This window comes from Ursus arctos, unplaced genomic scaffold (assembly GCF_023065955.2).
Source record: "Ursus arctos isolate Adak ecotype North America unplaced genomic scaffold, UrsArc2.0 scaffold_2, whole genome shotgun sequence".
Lineage (NCBI taxonomy): Eukaryota > Metazoa > Chordata > Mammalia > Carnivora > Ursidae > Ursus > Ursus arctos.
The window spans coordinates 82,887,406-82,908,081 of record NW_026622874.1 but is presented as its reverse complement, the minus strand read 5'-3'; the positions used below and the strand labels follow the sequence as shown (position 1 = coordinate 82,908,081).

The 20,676-nt window shown below is 44.0% G+C and overlaps 1 protein-coding gene across 4 annotated transcripts in view; it reads left to right on the top strand.

The window, feature by feature from the left end:
• USP31 (ubiquitin specific peptidase 31) overlaps positions 1–20,676 on the top strand; it is a 198,584-nt gene that overhangs the window by 142,730 nt on the left and 35,178 nt on the right. For 3 of the 4 annotated variants that reach the window (XM_057315732.1, XM_057315736.1, XM_057315733.1), the window contains one exon: positions 15,370–15,452. The exons of the other annotated variant lie outside the window; for it this stretch is intronic. In XM_057315732.1, coding sequence (XP_057171715.1) covers positions 15,370–15,395 — 26 coding nt within the window. In that variant the 3' untranslated portion in view covers positions 15,396–15,452. The remainder of the gene's footprint in view (positions 1–15,369; positions 15,453–20,676) is intronic. 4 annotated transcript variants of the gene reach the window in all.

Here is a 20,676-nt window from a genome sequence, read left to right as displayed (position 1 = left end):
GTGTTCTAAAATGCTTAACAGAAAAAAATATTAGAGCATAGGAGAAAAAGATATAATGTTGAAAGAAATAATATAGACTGTGCCAGCTTTTCTCAACCTTTTTTATTTTATATTATCTTCCTCCTGGGCACACAGACTGTGGCATAGATAAGGGGTACAGGGAATGACTCAGAACACAGGCCTTGATGGCAAACAGATTTTTGTGTCCCAGATGAGTTACTTCCTGGCTGTGTGAGCTGGAACATGCTATTAATCTGGCCATACCTCAGTTTCCCCAACTGTAAAATGAAGATATTAGTCCCTATTGGAAAAAGTTGTTTAAAAGTTAAAAGAGCTGTCAAACTTGACATGCTTCTCTACTCTTAGGTTCTGGAACACCTATCAGGTGCACTCCTGCCCTCCTCCCACCTGATGGGACTACCTCATTCTGTACAGGAGGAGGCAAGACCACTTGTGAGGGAAGTCGGTTGCCCCAGGCCACACACAAACTAGTGACAGAGGCATTCTCGGAGGGCAGATCCCCTGATCTAGCCCTGACTTGTCACTCTCTCACCCCTTCTATTAAGAATCTCTCCACATCAACACAGTGCTAGCTTTCCAAGTGTTGACTGGACCAGGGCTAGACACCAAGCCTGAGGGGGGCTGATCCATTCTTGCTGTCAGAAATTTGACCTGTGACATTCAGCTTCAGCTAAAGTGGCCAAACCGCATTTAGAGAGGTTTTCACATTGGGTAGGGGCCATGTGAAGGAGGACTGTGTGTTACACAGGAAGGACAGTTGTGAAGCAACAGGATTTATAATGTAGAGAAAAGATAAAATGTAGATGATGGGGAAGCATCAGGAGATGCAGATGGTCCAGAGAAAAGCTGACATCAAAAAGCAGCTGAGCAGAGAACAAACCTGGTCCAGAGTAGGTATTCAGCAGGTGTGTATGGAATGCTGGAGGGGTGGAAAGAAACACTTGGAGCTTCTTCAGGTTCTGCTTATCCCCAGATTCCCAGCCTCACCAAGGCCAGCCTGCCTGTAGCTCCTGCTCTTGGATTTCTGGGAGGCTTGCAATGCTCAAGGCCTCTCAGGCGTTCTAAACAAACCTCCTCTCTCTGCCTTTTCTGTAAGCTAAGCTCTACTATCCATAACAGGAGTTGCCCTGCTGCAAAGTGAGGGGCAGGTGGTGAAGGGTGGAAGTGTAGAAGGAGGAAAGAATGACCTAAAAACAAGGGAGAGGATAACCTGGTAGCCACTTTCAGGTTGGACACTGCTGTGATTATTCATTTCTGCTGTAACAAACCATTCTAAAGCTTAGTGGCTTCAAACAACAATTTATTTTTGTCTCTCGTGGTTCTGTGGGTTCACTGGACTCAGCTGGGTGGTTCTTGCTTGGGGTCTCTCATACACTTGCACATAGGTGGCAGCTGGGCCACAGTCATGTGAAGCCTCGACTGTGTTGGATGTCCAAAATGTTCACTTACATGGCTAGCAGTTGATGCTGGCCGATGTTTGGAATCTCAGCTGGGGCTGTTGACTGGGGTGCCTAAACAGGGCTCTCAGTGTGGCTTGGGCTTCTCAAGGCATGGTGGCTGGGTTCTGAGAAGGGGCATCTTGAGAGCAAGCATTCTACAAGGTCCAAGGGGAGGCTGCAAGGCTTCTTATGACTTCGCCTTGGAAGTCCCAGGACTCTTGCTGCATTCTGTTGGTCCAGAAAGTCAATAAGAGAATTCCAGATTCAAAAATGGGAGAATAAGACCCACTTTTCAATGGGAAGAGTGTCAGAGAATGTGTGTCCATCTTTAATCCACTTCAGAGGGTAATCCAAACAAGCATGAAAATGTTTCCCAGCATCTCAGCAGAGATGACGAGAGCGCATGGACCCTGGGTGGTGCAGGGCAGGTGAGGCTGAAAGGATGGGGAGGAAGAAAGGGGGACAGTAAGGCAGGGCCCAAAGACCCCTCATTCCTCTAATCATCATCATCATCATCATCATCACATCATCATCATTAGGTTTTTAATAAAATTAGCTAATTCTTATAGAAAGTTTGTATGTGCTAAGTTGTCCACAGCAATCCAGTGGCGTAGTGACTATTATTCCTATGGCAAGGAGGAAAAAGCTGAGTCACAGAGACACTAAATAACTACATCAAGTCCACACAGCATGTAAGCATTAGCACTGGGCTTTGAATAAAGGAAATATAGCTCTAGAGTCCCTGTTTTCAGCCACAATCCTACACAGCCTAACATTATTGCCCAACTAGCCATTACTGAGCACCTGCTATGTCCCAGGCCCTGTGTTAAGTCCTTTGTTATCTCATTTAATACCAAATGGAAAAGAGGAATATGGCTGGAACTTAGCTCTGGAATCCTACAGTGGGTATAATTGCCACTAATTATACCTGATTTAGCCTCCCATGCCATTCATTTTCTATTGCCTGTGCCTAGGATTTACCACTGGGTAGGGGGGGTGAGTGACTGTCACAGTGTGAGCACTAAAGATAGACAAGCCAAGTGAGTCCTGTCATTCAGGCCACCAAAGTGAGACATGGCTCAATTTCCTAAGGCAGCCACAAGGCCTGAGTGTTGGAATGATTCATGGCCTGGTGGGCACAGCTCGACTAGATCAAGACAGTATAGCTGTATCACCATTTAAGGAATTCAAATCTAAAATATTATATGCATACAATGAGTAAGTTCACGTGTGCTTATACTGGTGTGCCTCTTTTTGACACTCTCATGCTGCACTTCCATGGGCCAGATGAGTAAGTCTTGACTATAAACAAAGATGTTGGTGTATGCTCTTAATTCCCAAAGATGGGGAGATCTGTTGTCAAAGAGCCTATGCCCATCCTTACTCTAGAATTACGAATGCCTCTGGACATGTGGGCTGACCTTGCCCCTGAGTCCTAATCTCTCCGTACATGGACAACCCCTTGCTTACTTAGGTCATTGTGCAAACACACAGTGATCAATAATGGTCTGTGAGGGATGCTACTACCAGGCTCCACTGCAAGGTGCTGAGGAATTGATTCCAACCCCTGAGACTGTCCCTGGGGGCAAGCATGGTGGTCTCTTAAATGGAACAATGGCAACAGTGTCATGATCCACAGAATCCGTTAAAACAGAACTTTGTTGCTCCTTGGGTCAGAGACTATGGTTGGTTTACCTTTGTCATAAGTTCTCCTAGGTACAAGCACCAACATCTCTATGAAGCTAAAAGACTTGATTGAGTTTGATAATTAAACCAAAACATGCTTTCACTTCATTCTTCAACTGATTCTCAGGCTAGAAAGTGAAGCCAATGCTGGAGATCCTGTTTTTGTAGTGACATTTGTATGAGTTTCTGTGGTGGTTTTCAGCAACCTGAACACATTCTGGGTTAGGGAGGTAGTTGCAGAGGAACAGGGGATTGAGAGTGTGGCTGGCAAGCAGTTAGCTGAAATGAGGGATTGTGGGGTCCAGGCTGGGTAGGGAAGAATGTGAAGCCAAGCATTTCACAGGCTGAGAAAAAGAGAAGGACAAGACCCCTAAGGCATCAATGTTATTGGAGCAATGGAGACGAGAGGAGATTGCAGCTAGAGAATTTAGCATTTATGACATAAGGCACTTCTAGGAGATGCTGAGAAGTTCTAGGTATGGCTCAAGTTGGTATAGGGGAGACATCACAGTTGTGGGGGTCAAGAACTGGGGGGCTTTCTGTTGGACAGGTCATCCTCATGGGCACTGAAGTTACCCAATCTGTATGGGAGTGTCCAGGAGATCAAGGATGTCAGTGATGAGGCTCCAGGGAGAGGGAGTCAGGCAGCATGGGCTACTTTTTTGCTTAGGGTTGGAAGAGTTGGTGGGGGAAAAGGTCCGGATAAAATGGGGGCAGCAAATATCTAGAGGAAAGATTATCTTTTTTAAAAAATTATTTATTTTAGAGAGAGAGAGCATGAATGGTAGGGGCAGGGGGAAAGGGAGAGAATCTCAACCAGACTCCATGCTGAGCGCAGAGCCCAACAGCGGGTTTGATCTCAAGACCCCAAGATGACAACCTGAGCCAAAACCAAGAGTCAGAGGCTTAACCAACTGTGCCACACAGGGACCCCTAGAGGATAGATGATCTAAGCTGTTTGCATCTTGTATGGTGGCCAAGAATGGTGGAGCTGTCTGGTGGTATGACCTGCCTTCAAGTTTCTGGCTCAGGCTAATACTTCTGCAGGAGTCCAAGAGGTGTTGGCTGCTTCTGACATTTGCTCAAGTTCTCACTTAGTTAGTGGGTCTTGAAAAAACAGTATGTTCTAGAAACAAATGAGGAGGTGGTGCACCACATGGTGCACCCTACTCTTACCTGAATGACACATAAGCACACATCCTTCTGTGGAATCACTTACCTACTCTCCTTTTATGTTTCTATGGAATTTTGGAGTGAAGAAAGCCCCTGATGGCCTCTGACCCCAGAGGAAGCTCCCTTCCTGGGAAAATTTCTACCACAACTTCTCTTGTACTGATCTAATCTATCTTGTTCCCTCCAGGAATACCAGCTATGTCCACAATTGTTGTGGACAGATTGTGTTACAGATGCTTCCCAAACGGTGAGGGTCTTCCTTTTGGACCTTTGACCTACTCCTGACTACCCACCATTTCTGTGTGTGTGTGTGACACTTGTGAGGGAATAGTTATTTTAGATATTAACCAAGGATTCTCTGCCCCTCCTTGTCCATTAAGTCAGGGGCTTTTAGTGCTACCGAGGAGGAATGGTATAGCAGAAAAGCAGGTGAGTGCATGCTATTTGGAGAGAAGGGTCTGAAAATAGCTGAATGACCAGTGTAACTCTGACATGGGAATGAACAGATCTCAGCAAGGACTCTGCATAGACAATGAACAATGGCCAAGGCAGGAGAAAGCAGGGTGGCTTGGAGGAGGCCAGTATGGGTGGTGGACAGTGACCAAGGTTCACATTCACCCTTTGCACTTGGCCTTTCTGCCCCCAGAAGGTAGGTGTCCCACCCATCCTGGGAACAAGGTGGGGTGGGGCCTCTTTCAATTGCTGAGATCGTATTTCTACCACCAAAAAGAAATGGGGCTTAGGATACCACTAAAGATCAGCTATAGAACCATCCAGAAAGCTCAATTTGTGGACTGAAATTCTTACCTCTGGGGGACAATCTGTCAGGAATTCTAATCATCATGCTTTACTTTTTTAAAGAATTTACTTATTTATTTATTTGAGAGAGAGAGTATGTGAGTGGGAGGAGGGGCAGAGGGAGGGGGAGAGAGAATCTCAAGCAGACTGTGCTGAGTGCAGAGCCCAACTTGGGACTCAATCCCACGATCCTGAGATCATGACATGAGCCGATATCAAGAGTCTGACGTTTAACCAGCGGAGCCACCCAGGCACCCCTAATCATCATGCTTTTGATGCTTTCGATTAAATTCCATGTGTGCATGCGTACTGATAGCAAATGTTGGAGATAAAACCACATTTCCTCAGGACAACCCCATGGCTCTGAGAGAACTAGGGAGCTGAAGGGAGGTGGCTTTCAGAAGTCACTGCTGGTTTTTTAAATGATGGTCCCTGTGATAAGAATGAAGGAGGCGAAGTGTGGCTGAATAGGGATTGAGGGAGAGAAGAGCAGGGAGGGAGGCTTGCTTCAGGAGATCTCTCTTAAGGGTGGAATTTCTGAGATGACTAGATCTACTGGAGAAGACAGGGCCAGGCCATCAAGGCAGAGAAGATTCTGATATCAGGCCAAACCAGCTTGCCTCTTAGTTCTGGAGGTGAGCCACTGGGTGGTTTGGGGAGGAGTGGGTGTCAGGATTCTCTTAGGCATGGGGCTCTCAGGGTGGAGCTGGTGGTCAGGGCCCTTGGCCTCAGGAGCTCAACCCTCATTAGCAGTCTCTGGTGCCCCCAGGCATGAATTGGAATAGTTTAGACATAAATGCTGTGTTCCGGATTGACTTGTTTCCATTGAGTCCATACCTATTAGGGATCTGTTGGTAATTATCCAGCTTCACTTCAGCCCCTGGGGACCTGTATTCCGCAGCAGTAATGAGTCTGAGCAGCCTCTCTGGCATAATAAACAGCACTGGAACGGGCACAAGGGCACTGGCTTCCTCTCTCAATAGGGCAACTCGGGCTTCAAGGACGATGAAGAGACTCACGATCACAGGAAAGCTTTAATTGCTTTTGTAAAACTGCAGATGAGTAGCAGGCATTGAGATCCCCTGAGCCTCAGTTGAGAAGTGAGATCTTTATTCGTTTTGCTTGTTTAGAAAGTAGTGGGATTAGTCACAACAACAACAGCCATCATTGAGTGAGTATTTATTATGTGCCAGGCTCTGTGTTAAGTGCTTTCTATACATTATTTTATTTAAAACTTATCACTACCTTATAAGCTAGGGGCTACTGTCATCCACATTTTACAGATGGAGAAAGGAAGGCTCTGAAGAAGTAAAGTGATTTGCCTAGATGGTAAAGGATGGATCTGGTTGTAAATTTGGGGACGCTGGGCAGGAGGCAGGGGTCCTAGACAGGAGGATAGGAGGAGTCTTTTCTGGTTCCCCTTGCCTTCAAGCTTGATGATGGGGTGGCTAGTTAAAGGACACGGAGGCAAAGCAGTATTTTCATATATGAAATATTTGTCACAAGTCTTCCTGTCACAACCCCCTAAGAGTTGTAGCAAGAGGTCCCAATAACCACACATACAATATCCAGGAAAGAAAGAGGCTTTTAAGATAATATAGATAATACTATTTCTTTAAAGGAAAGAAGCAGCCATATGCACCAGTGGTTGGAACGATGTATATAACTATCTGAGTGGTAGAATTCTGGATGAATATTCCCTTATTTTTGTTTTGTATAATGAACCTATTTTTAATTTAAAATAATCTCTGAAACAGTTATTAAAAAAAAAAAACAACCATAAAAACTCTCTCTTAAAAACTCAGCTGTGCATATAAACCATTTCAAAGAAAGTGGAAATGAAATGCAACATCTTTGGTTTTATGGGATAAGCTTAAGCTGGATTCAGGAAAAATAACTGCCTTTGATGCTTTAGCCATTAAACAAGTAAAGTGAAAACAAATGAAATGAGTATTGACCTCAAGAATTAGGAAGAGAAGGTCAGAAAAATAAACAGAAGGAAATCAGAACAGAGCACTTAAAAAAAAAAAAGAACAACCGAACTGAACTAGAAAATCTAAGACCAATAAACATTGATAGCTACCTGTAAGACCTGGTTCTTTAAAATGGCCAGTGAAATAGACAGACCTTTGGGAAATGTAAGAAAATAAGCAACATTCAGAATGGAAAAGGAACCAGATGTATGGAGTTAGAGGATCTTTTATAAGAATTATCAAAGGATATACTACAGTACATTGCAAATGAATTTAAAAATCTGGATGAAATAGCTTCTTTTTAAGGAAGATACAAATGAATGAAATTGACTAAAGAAAGAAATGGAAAATGTAGATGGACCAGTAGCCCTGAAAGAAATAGTAAAAGTTATAAACAAAGAAAGCTCCATTTCTCTAAAAGATTCCATGCTCAGATAATTTTATGGATGAGTTATTTATTCACTTTAGAGAGAGAGAGAGAGCATGAGAGTGGGTTGGGGGAGCCAGAGAGAGGGAGAGAGAGAATCTTAAGCAGGCTCCACACCCAGCATAGAGCCCAATGCAGGGATCCATCTCACAACCCTGAGATCATGACCTGAACCGAAATCAAGAGTCAGACATTTAACCAACTGAACCACCTAGGCAGCCCTTTTTATTTATTTTTAAATTTTTATTTATTTATTTATTTATTTTTGTTTAAGTAGGCTCCATGCCCAACATGGACTCATGACCCCAAGATCAAGAGTTCCATGCCCTACTGACTAAGCCAGCCAGGTGTCCCTGTGAGTGAGTTTTTAAAAAACATACAAAGAATAAGTCATTTCCAGACTATCTAAGTAGGTAGAACAAACAAAAAGAAGAAAAGTTCCTCAAATTGTTTTATGACGCTAACATAACTGATAGCAAAATCTGATGATAAACATCACAAGGAAGGACTATTACCAACCAAACTTTCTTATGAATACTGATATAAAAACCCTAAATAAAGCATCTTCAAATCAATTCTGACCAAGTCGGTTCTAGCGCAAACAGTACAATAAAGCATAACCCAATCAAGTTTACTCTTGTAATGCAAGGATGGTTTAATATTAGGAAAGTTAGCAATACATCTGATTATATCAACAGGTACAGAGGGAAGCCAAATGATCAACTCTGTAGATATTGTTTAAACAGTGGGTAGTCATTAATATGCATTTTTCTTAACAACTCTAGGTAAGCTTGGAATAAAGGAGTAGTTCCTTTAATATGGTGAAGACTTTCTATTTTAAAACAACTTGCACATTAACTTAAAAGCAAAATACTAGACATAATCCCACATGGTCAAGAGCAAAAAGAGATGCCTATTATGATTCTCATAAGATTAGTATTTAATGCTGCCAGTTTTTAAGCAAACTTTTCAAAGTAATAATATCTAGCCAGAGACAGTCTGTGATGTGGCCTCTCCTGGGCTTGCTACTATTTGGTGCCTCTTCAAATCTAATTTAAAAAACTAAACATTTGAAATACACAAAGTTGTGTGTGCTTGTTGACACAATTAAAACAACTGACGTAATTCAAGCATCTTTAGATGCTTAATAATCTTTTCTTCCCCTCTGCAGACTAGTATCTCTAATAGGCCCTGTTAAAAATGTTGTATATTATCTTCCATATTTTCCTTTGCTTAAACAAGCAGATGGAAACATATGAGTGCTTATTTAAGTTCTCTTTAAAAAGTGGGGAATACAGTGGCTCAGTTGGTTAAGCATCCAACTCTTGATTTCCACTCAGGTCATGATCTTGGGGTTATGAGATCAAGCCTTGCACAAGGCTCCAAGCTCAGTGGGAAGGTTGCTGGAGATTGTTTCCCTCTCCCTCTAGCCCTCCCCACACTTGTATGTACTCTTTCTCTAAATAAATAAATACATAAATTTATTAAAAAGTGGGGAGTACATAAATTTTTTAAAAAGTGGGGAGTACAAAGATATTGTTCCTCTGCTTGATTTATCACTTATCAGTTTACCGTGGATATCCTTCCAGTTAATACAAAGTACTCTCCATGATTAAAAGTGATGTCCATTAAACATTTGTTCAGTAGTTAAAAAGGAAAGTGAGGAAGACAACTGATGGCAGTTTTTGGCCTCTGTCTATGCCCCAGCAGTTTGGCTCTGGCCCTGAACTTGCATGCTCCAATATGCAAATTAATATCCCTTATTTGGACCCACCTTCCTTAGCAGGTTAATGGCCATCTAATTGTTCCTTAAGTAAGCCTCTTGAAGGGCTTCACCCTTCCTCTATAAATGGCCCAGCATATTTCTTCCAGCCACATAAGAACCTCTCTTTGAGAGTTTTGGGGATTGGGATGTTAAGTACCATTTGAGTCTCCTGGCACTGCTTTCATTGATGCCTCAGGTGAGTGTTTAGGTGTCTCAGCCCATAATCTGGCTCTGAATCTACTATAGATGAGGGGATAGGGAAATGAGCATTCATACACAGTATGTGAAAATTTGGTACAATATTTATGTGAGGTAACGTGCATCAAAATTGGCATACTCTTTGACCAGGAAGTTTAACATAAAATAATATAATGTAAATAAATAAATTTATAATATAAATAATGGAAATAAAATAATCAGAGCCATGGGTATGCTTTTCTGGACAGTGTATTTACAGTATCAAAAAATTGGAAACAATCTTTATGCTCATCACCAAGAAATAGAATTATGGTACATTCATGCAATGGAATTCTATGTGGTTATTAAAAACAGTGTTAAAGAAAAATTAATTGTCCCAGGAAAATAGTTACAATGTGTGGTTTGTGAAAGACATGATTTTGAAATATTAAATATTATATGTGCACATAAACATGGATAAAAATATTGAAAGAGTGTTTACGAAGTTCCCCACTTTTATACATAATATTTTGCTAAAAGTATCTTTGGAAGTTGGTTCTCTGAAAGTGAAACTGTAGGCTCACATATAACAAAGGATTTCTATTCCTACAGAGCTTAAAACAATGAGGATCCTGACTTGTTCCTACAAATCTCATGTGGAGGGGGGAATTCTTTAGAGGTGCTCTGCCTGAGCCTGGGGTGGGACGGTGTCGACAGTACGGATCTGCCCTTTCTCCCTTCGCTCAGCAGTGTTCACTGAGTACTTGCTTTGTGCCAGTGCCTCGGCTGGGCACCAGAGACATACCTTGGAATGAAAACAGATTCATTTTGTACTGCCACGTAGCTCACAGCCCAGTGAGGGGGACACATCTTACTGAAATAATCAGATGAGTGAATGTGCCATCAAAGAAAAGAACACTACTGTCCCTGTTAGGAGAGACAATTGGGAAAATGGTCTTGAGCATCTTCCCTTATCCAGGACCTGCTGTCCCTTCCCTCCTCTTCCTGGGAGTGGGGGCTGATAGTTGGGCAGCCCCCAGCCTTAAATCTTTGACCTAAACACTTATCTGAGGCATCAACGAAAGCATCGCTGGGTAGCTCAAATGTCGCTGTACATAGTACTCACCAAAATTCCACTCAAATAGAGGGGTTTTTTGTTTTGGTTTTTGTTGGGTTTGTTTGTTTGTTTGTTTGTTTGTTTGTTGGGGGGTGGAGTAGAGGGAGAGGGAGGAAGAGAATGTTAAGCAGGCTCCAAACCCAGTGCAGAACCTGACATAGGGCTGTCTCACAACCCTAAGATTATGACCTAAGCCAAAATCAAAAGATGCTTAACCAACTGAGCCACCCAGGCGGCCCTCAAAAAGAGGTTCTTATGTGGTTGGAAGGAATATGCTGATGAGCCCTTTGTAGAGGAGGGATGAAATGCCAGACAAGTGACAGAGGAAACTATCCTCTCATTGTCTTAGTGGGGCCCTTGCTGACTGCCTCCCCACCCCTCACCCCCCCAATTACAGGACAATAGAGTGAGGCATCCTGCCTAAGAATAGGGCTCTCAAGGCCACCCCATGGAGAAAGCAAGGATGGCAGGTGTAGAAGAAAGAAGGGAGAGGAGAAGCTTCACCAGATACCCCACAGTCTAGATTAGGGCTATTCGTTTTATACAGTGGGTTTTTACAATTGAATTAGTTGCCAGCATTTAGAAATCGGTGATGTTATTTTAAAATCCAGATTTCTAACCTCTTTTGAAAAATCACATGATTCTGGCACCACTGGTCCCATATTCCCACATTGTAACAATTCTCAGGAGCTGCTCTAGTCCCTTAGTTTACCTATAACTTGCTTTGTGTTGTCTTCCAGGCCTTGTAACACAACTGCCAAGTACAGCTGCATAGATTGTGCACTGCACAACTTCAGAGGGTGTTATTCCCATAGACAAATATGAACAGTGCCCCCTGGAATTGTGCAGTGTGATGAAAACAGATAGTCCTATTTTACTTGCATTTTGTATCTCTAGATTAGGGATTTTTATGTATAATGTGCAATTTGCACAAAAGTCATATTTAAGAAAGTCAAGGATCACTTACATCTTCATATAGTAGCAGTGCTTATTTCTGGTTGGTGGCATTGTGGTCGAGTTTTATTCTCTTTATGATTTTCCACGTTTTCATGTTTTTCTGCAACAAACATGTATTCCCTTCTATAATCAGAGAACAGGAGGGAAATGACAATAAATGTTACATTAAGAAAAAGGTAAATGAGGTGCCTTGAGATTCTGGCAGGAAGGAGAGCAGAGGCCAGCATTTACTTGCAAGCGAGAGGCTGGAAGCAGGCAGCGAGAGGATTTCTAATGAGGCCAAGAGTCCAGGGAATGCGCCAGAAGGGGGCTGTGATTACCATCTGAATCTAACAGCCTTCTTTAGAAATTACTAAGTGCACTGTGTCCTGGGAACACAGGGAGACACGGAAACTGGTACAAACAGGGTACATTGCCCTAGGAATGTGGACTGAGGTTTGCTTTCTCTTCTCTCTGTCCGCCAAAAGGAAGTGAACCTAGGCTCTGAGCTTGGGAGAACTTGAATAATTGCCAAGCTGTGGCTGGTGAATAAAAGTTCAATTACGATTGTGCTTGTTAATGAAATCCAAGTGCTAGAGCAGGAGACCAGCAGAAGCAGCCCTCTTTTCTGAAAGCACAAACCGGGAAGCTGGTAAGGGTGGGGCTGGGGTGGGGGGGTTGCTGGGGAGCGCAGTCAGGTGTTCCCCTGGGCTGGTAGTGCTGGGGGCGAGAGTGATTTCAGAAACAAATTGTGTTCAAGTGCGCAAGCTGTAAACCCTTTTGTACTTCAATGACCTCGTCTGTAAAATGAGGATAATAATGCCTTCCTCACGGGATTATCGTAAGAATGAAATGGTGTTACTAATACAAAGTTAGTTCCCCCCCCTTTTTTTCCCTCAAGCTAATTCAATATGTCAAATACTGAGAACTTGCAGAAGGCAGACCACTGTGCTAGGCTCTGGAGGGAGGAGTAGACAGAGGGAGAAGACAAAGCCCTGTTTTCTTTCTGTATGTAATCTCTTTTGACATTACCATGATCCCGTGAGATAAATATATACACACATATATATATTAAAGATTTATTTATTTATTTGAGGGGGGAGGGGCAAAGGGAGAGGAGGAGAGATAGAATCTCAAGCAGACTCCATGCCAAGCTGAGATCATGACCTGAGCCAAAATCAAGAGTCTGATGCTTAACTGACTAAGCCACCCAGGCAGGCACCCCAAGATAAATATTTTTATATTATCTTTTTCTTATCTTTAGTATCTTTATAATATCTTTTTTATATTAACTTTTCATTGGAAATAATTTTCACACTCACAGAAAAGTTGAAAAAATGGTATAGAGTTCCTAGGTACCCTTCATCCAGCTTCCCCTAATATTAACGTCTTATGTAACCATAGTCTGGTTTTCAAAACCAAGAAATTAACATTGGTACGGTTCTGCTAACTATAGACCTTTCTTGAATTTCACCAATATTCCCCCCAGTAACCTTTTTCTGGTCCAGGATCCCACGTTGCATATAGTAGTTATGTTTCTTTAGTTTCTTGTCTTTCATAATCTGGACACTTATGATGAGCACCAGCTGGCTGTTTTGTAGGATGTCTCTCGATCTGATTTTGTCTGATGTTTTCTCATGATCAAATTGAGGTTATGCATTTTTGGTGAGAATACCACAGAAGTGATGTGTTCTTCTCAGTGCATCCAACCAGGGGCTCATGATGTTACTATGTCTTAGAATAACTTTTTTAAAAAGGAGAGTTAACTCTCCTGATGTTCACAGTTTGGGACCAAGCAGAATCACTCACGACATAAAAATAGTCTTGGAAGCAGGAAAGATTTATAGATGTTAGAAATGCAAGATTGAAATGTAGGTAAGAGATCATGACTGCTCCTGATTTAAGTTGTTCTTCGCATGTGGGTGTGAACTAAGCTAAGAAGGTCCTTCCAGGAGGAAACAGGGAGCTGTAGGGTCACTGATTCAGTAGCCTCAGCAGGCATTAGGAGGGCAGAGGGACACCAGGGGGCTGTTGCTTCATCTGCAGGGGCAGCTGGACTCAGTTGAGTACTGAGTGGCTGTGGCCATAAAGGAATGTGGGCCCGGTGTGGCCTGATCTTGCAATTTTTTAAGAGCATCTACTAATCTGGATTCCCATGTGAAATGGACTATTATATTTTAATTATTATCTTCCCCTAGTTTTATTGAGATGAATTCACATGTAACACTGTGTAAGTTTAAGGGTATCAGTGTGATGATTTCATAGACATATATATTGCAGAACAATTACCACAATAAGGTTAGTTAACATATCCATCATCTCACATAATTACAATTGTGTCTGTGCTGAGAACGTTTAAGCTCTACTCTCTTAGCAACTTTCACGTCCCCCTGATGAATATTAGCTCCCCAGAGATTGTTCGTCTAACTGGAAGTTTGTTCCTTTGACCAACGTCCCCCCCTTTCCCCCAACCCCCAACCCCTAGCAACCACCGTTCTACTTTCTGTTTTTATGACTTTGGTTTTTGTTTTAAATTCCACGAATAACTGAGATCATACAATATTTGTTTTTCTCCGACTTATTTCACTTAACATAATGCCCTCAGGCTACATCCATGTTGTCACAAATGGCAGGATTTCCTTCTTTTTTATGGCTGAATAATGTTCTGGTGTGTGTGTGAGAGAGAGAGAGAAAGAGAGGGAACGAGATTCTTTTCTGTTCATCTGTTGACAGACACTGAGGTTGTTTCCATGTTTTGGCTATTGTAAATAATGCTGTGAGGAGCCTGGGGGCGCAGATACCTCTTCGACATAGTGATTTCATTTCCTTGGGATGCATACCCAGAAATGGAGTTGCTGGATCATATGGTAGCTCTATTTTTAATTTTTTGAGGAACTTCCATTCTGTTTTCCTCACTGGCTTCATCACTTTACCACCAACAACACTCTGAAGTTCCCTTTCTTTACATCCTTGCAACCATTTATTATCTCTTGTCTTTTTTTTTTTTTTAAGTTTATTTAATCTCTACACCCAACGTGAGGCTCGAACTCACCACCCCAAGATCAAGAGTGGCGTGCTCCACCGACTGAGCCTGCCAGCCGGGCACCCCTCTCTCTTGCCTTTTTGATACCAGCCATTCTGTCACATGTGAGGTGGTACCTCACCGTGGTTTTGACTTGCATTTCCCTGATAATTAATGATGTTGAGTATTTTTTTCATGTACCTATTGGCCATTTGTATGTCTTCTTTGGGAAAATGTCTATTCAAGTCCTCTGCCCTTTTTTTTTTCTTTGCTTTTAAGTTGTATGAGTTCCTTAGGTATATTTTGGATATTAACTGCTTATCTGATGGATGGTTTGCAAATATTTTCCCCATTGTGTAGGTTGCGTCTTTATTCTGTTGATTGTTTCTTTTGTGTAGCAGCTTTAGTTTGATGTAAATGTTGCAAATGAATTAATTCAAAAACAGAGCAGCCCTTTAGGGGCCAAGCAAAACCTGTCTTTTTGCTGGGTGTGGCTCACATGCCATCTCTGGGCAAGAGGAGCAGAAAGCTGAGAAATTATTATATTTGAGGTGGAGCAGGAGAGAGGCCAGCCGCCCAAAGTCGGAAGTCTCGGCCTGCTGGCTGATGTAGCAGATAAGGGCAGCACCCCAGAGGCTAACGGGGGGGGGGGGGGGGGGGGGGGAGGGGAGTAGTGTAAGGTAGGGATGTCAACACTGCTGAAAGCTGCAGAAAGGCAAACAGTGTGGCAGAGACTGCCAGAGGCCTACTCCTTCTCCTTATTAACAAGATGCTTACATTTAGTGGAGCTCATTGCCACTTGGAATAAAAGACTATTTTCCATTTTCTCTTGTAGATGAGTATGGCCATGTGACTAACTGAGTGACTACTGAAATGCAAGAAGAAGTATGTAGGGTTTTGGGAAAGTCTCCTTAAAAGGTAAGGGATACATTCTTCTTTCCTCCTGTCCTTCCTCTGGCTGTCTGGAATAAGGATGTAATGGCTAAGCACAAGCAGCCATCTTGGACCATGAGGTGACTAAAGATAATGGAACGTCAGGAGACTAGGTCGCTGATAACCAAGGAGTTATCAGAGCAGTCTTGGACTCATCCTCACAAGGCTACTTACTGTTGCAATAGATAAATAAATCTCCATGTTGCTCAAGTGACTGGATATTTGAGGGTGTTTGGTTGCATGCATCTTGAGCAAGGAAGGAGGAAGGGTCATTTGGAGAAGATAGCAGTTTCCATCTGAGATTAAATCAGTGTTTCTCAAAATGGGCCATATTCCACCAGACATCAAGGTCACCCGAAGTGGCCATGCATGTCCCTTAGGACCACCCCAGATCTCCTAAATCAGCCTCTCTGGAGGTAGATTCCAGAAACTGCATCGAAACTTGTTTCCTGGTGGTTTTATACACAGTAGAATTTGTGACCTGGAAAAAGGTACATATAGGGAGGGGAGGAAGGAAGTAGAGTATTAACCATTTGCCTAAGTCCAATTTGTCTGAAGTGGAAGGTTATTATATGCTGCCCTCCCTTTGGGAGAGTTACACATCCCTGCCCTGTTAAGCTCAAGCAAAACAGTGAGATTTGCTTCAATCACATGTGAGCAAAAGTGACATGTGTCACTTCTAAGCAGAAGCTCTTAACATTAGCACAAGGTTTATCACATTTCAGTAATATTCCAGGTAGGGCCTCTACTATCAGCCTGGGTCCTGAGAGGACGAAGACATGGAGTGTAGCCTCACTCAGTGTGTGCTGGAAATGTGTAGTGAGCAAGAAATAACTTCTCTGTGTTAAACCACTGAGTGGAGGGTTGTTACTGCAGCAGAACTTAACCCATTCTGACTGGTAGCAGCAATTTATCTATAGACCATTCACCTAGTTGGCTGTGCATATCAGTCTAAGGCCATTTTCTTCCATTGGCCTAAGGATATTTTTTACTTAATTTTTTTTAAATTTCTTTGAAACATTGTCTAAATTTGTACTGTTTCATTTTTTTGGATATCTTTGCTCTCTTCAGTCTGCTAAATAACCTTTCTTTAATGTGTGTTTCTCCCAATAAATATTTTCAGACCTGCTGCATTTTGTATAGGATTTACCAAATTCATCCCTTTTGATTATTTTTGTCTCCTTCTTGAATTTTTTTTTTTGTTTTGTACCGTGCATGCCTGAGTGTATTTCACGAGCTAAAACCAAATTAATATGTCGCCGGCATTCTCTCCTGTTTAAGAAGGCATTGGCATTTTGACAGCAAGGATGAAGACATGAGATAGAGTGGTTCAGAATTATATTGAATTCCACTCTTTTATTTTTCAAGATACTTAATTCATAAAGGAATTCTGGGATCATGAGACACAATGATGCATAGAACATCGCTACCAAATGTATTTATTACTAAATTATAAAACTTTGCAGAAAAGGGATCCGGACAAGCTAGCAGGAAGTCACTAACGTATTTGAACATTCATTCATTCAACAAATATTTATCAAGTGCCTCAAATCTACCAGGGTGACGGCAGGGATAAGATAGGTGTCTGCCTTCATGGAAGGCAGAGAAGCAGGGTTTAGGGCCAGTAGTATGACTCAGCAATTTACTTCATCTTCCCTCCTTGGGGCCTTGGTTTCCCTGTCTGTAAAATGAGGATGATCATAATTCACACGGTCATATGAGAAATGGATGAGCTCATGATGCAGAGCTGGCAGAGGGCAGATGCTTAAGGACTGGTGGTCTTGTTGGCATTAGGCAGATGTCTTAGAGGAAGTGGGGACCATGAACAGAGATTGCTTTTCTAGAGAAAAGTGTAATGGTAGAGGAAGAAAGATGGTGGTGGGGGGGGTTGCTGAGGGAAAGGGTCATTTGTTTAGCTCAGGACACTCAAGGATTCTTACCAGCAGAGGGAGAATGGAAAAATATTAAGACTCAAGAAAAGTGAGACAATCGGTACGATGAAGCCTGGGAAAACCCAGGCTGGTGTGGAATCGAGGGCTAGGTGGAAAAGTTAGATTCAACCCATGTGGTGGGATGTTCTGCAGAGGCAGTAGTGAGCCCCAGGACTAGGGATCTCTACCTCGGGATCCTGAGGCAGAGAGGCAGAAGCTGAAGGGCCCCTTGGTCTCTGTGAGGGAGAGGACACTGATGTGGCAGCTTGAAGCAGTCAGGAAAGGTTGGCAAAGTAAGAGCAGCTCTGGCCTGATCCCTTCTCTCTGGTTCTGCCTATGGGGTCAACAGGTGCTGAGACACTTACAGGATGATGTTGGCCAGAAACACTCTCTCCTTCCTTGGCTTTTTAAGAGGCTGCCTTCTTCCCCAGTCCCCTAAAATTTCATTTTTAAAGAACTCACATGATTTCTAACCTGAGAAGCATGGCTGTTTTTTTTGTTTGTTTGTTTGTTTGTTTTTTGTTTTGTTTTTTGCCCCAGGCTTCCTAGGAATCTTTTAAAAGCAGGCAGGCTGTCACTCTGTCCCCAGAGTGACTGTGTGGGAGGAGAATCTGGTCATCTCCCCATCACTCAGTCCTTTGATGACTTACCATTTGGCTTCTGCTTGAGAAAGGCCAAATGAATTAACCTGGCTTACAAGGCCCATGGCGACCTGGCCCCGCTTCCTTGCCTGCCACACCCCACCTCCCTTTCTCCCCAGAGGTGCCTCAGATTTTCCTATGTAGAAGGCGGGGCACCTGTCCCCAAGCCATACAAGCTTTTATAGTGGCATAAAAATTTGCAACACTTTGCCCAAGACTGAGCCCACCTCAATTGTCCATCTCCAAGAATGGAGGTGGTGGGACCAAAATTAGAAGACAGCCATTGCTTCTGTCACTTCATGCTCCAACCCTCCATGAAACTTGGCTGGTTGCTCTAGTAACTAACCGATAAGGGAGATTTTGTGCTGTGTTGGTGCTCAGCCCTGGGTCTTTGTACTGTTTCCTCTGCCTGGCACATATTTCTCCACCCTTCTTAGCCTGGGTGATTTCTGCTCATCCTTCAGATTGTAACTTGAATGGCCCCTGCTCCGGCAGCCTTCCTGGCATCCTCTCCCTTTCAACTCTGCGTCTATCCTCATTACAATTGCCTGCTTAAATGTCTGTCTCCTCCACTAGACTGTAGGAATGTTGTGTCCCTGGGCCTGCAGCCCAATTCCGTACTCCTGGCACAGAGCAGAAATCAATACGTGTCTGCGGAATGACTCACCGAATGAAGGAATAAATGAATGAATTCAGCGGTGGCCCAAAAGAAACCATGACTGACTCTACCTGCAGGTGGAGGTAGCTGAGCAGGCAGGCGGGAGTGGGAAGGGCATTTAGGAGCCCACAGTAGGGAGAAGGAAACAGCTTGGGATGCCGGTAGTGTTTCCTTTCCACCTGAGTGTTTTCACCTTTGTGGCTGGTAAGCCAGCTGCCTTTTGAGGCTGAAGTTGATGTAGTTTTGGAATATAGGTGAGGTCCAGAGTTGATGGCCAAGAAAGAATTCTTGAGATGCCTTTGATGCAAAAAGGTGATTTTATTAAAGCACAGGGACAGGACCTGTGGACAGAAAGAGCTGCTGCACTGGAGTTCTGAGGGGTGACTGAGCTGGGGGACACAAGGAGAAGGGAGGTTTCAAAAGAAATTTCCTATGCTAAAGAGGACCTACAAGATACTGGAGGCCTTGCCATTGTCAAGTTAGGGTTGTTTTTCCTTCTGGTAAAGTGTTAATAAGATAGTTGGGAGTTTCCTTCTGGAGGCTAGGTTATTGATAAGAATGCTTTTTTTCTGGTAAATCACTCAGACATTTTATAAACCGAGGGAGACTCAGGTCTTGCTGGACTGTGATCTCTGTTAGTTAACCATTTGTTTTTCCTTCCCTTAGCTTTAGGGCAGCCAGGAGTGCCTGGGGAATGTCACACATAGCCCACCTGGGAGTGGGGGGGATTGCAGGGTGTCAGCTTGGGCTTTACCCTCAGCTTGCCTTCTGCTCCCTCTTTATCAAAGTGATGGCCTCTATCAAAATATGGGTGCAGAGCGGTCACCCCATGATTAAATCAAGACCATCGGCTTTGAAGTTGGACTTTCAGAGTTTAAATCCAGGCTTTGCTATTTGCTGGCTGTGAGATCTGAAGCAAGTCACTTAGGTTCCCCTGAGCCTCGGGTTTTTCCTCTAACAAATGGGCATTATGGTAATACACCCACACCCTCGCCCTTGAGATGCTAAAGGTGGCAGGAGAAGCAAAGCGTTCAGGGGTGCCAGGCACCGAGCAGGGCATAGGCACTTAGGGATGATCAGTCTGAGAGGTGGGGGTTAGATGGTTTTGGGGGCATCGGGCTCCCCTCCATCTCACCCCGCCGCCCGCGCACACGGGCTCTAAACTCCTGCAGCCTCTCCCGAAGGCGGGGAGGGGCAGCAGAGGTTCTGGGGTATCCAGGCCAACTGGGGGCTGGAAAGGAGGCTTGCGGGCGCGCGGCTTCCGCTGCTCCCCTCCTCTGGTGAAAGCAGCGCTGCGGCTCGCAAAGTGGCCCTTTAAATGGTTTTTATAGCGGCGTAAAAGCGCCGGCAGGCGGCCGGGCCCCTCCCGTGACCTCGGAGCTGGTGGTAAATTACCTCTCTTAGCAGAGGCGGCTGCAGGGGAGCGCTGGGATCAATAGCCGAGCCTGGCCTGCGGAGGGGCGCGCTGGGCGGTGCAGCTCCAGCCTGACTGCCGGCTCTGCGGCGGGGTGTGGGGTCGTGGGGGTGGACTGGACAGGCAGGGCTGAAGCCAGGCCACCGAGGCCCCATCCTGCCTGGGAGGCTGGGGTCCCTGGGTACCTGGAATCCTGGAGATCAGAGGGAGTGTGTTGGGGGGTGGGGCAGGCAGAGATGGCACTGGATCCTGGATGTGAAGGGGCTCTAGACTGAGCCCGAAGCAGCCCCCACTGTCCCCTTCCTGCCAGAGGGCCATGCAGGGGCTGGTGTCAAATTAGGAGGCTATCCTAATAAGATAGTGATTCCAAGTGTCACCCCTGGCGACAAGTCTAGGTGTGTGATTCCACCTTTGCCTCTGTGACTTGGAGGAAACGACATCACTTCCAACCTCCCTCCCTTATCTGCAAAATGGCATGATAAGTTAGCCCCACAAGTTGACGTGTTCTCACAGATGTGGCCCCTGCAGATGGGCTGTGGTCTGAATGCTTGCGCCCCCACCACAC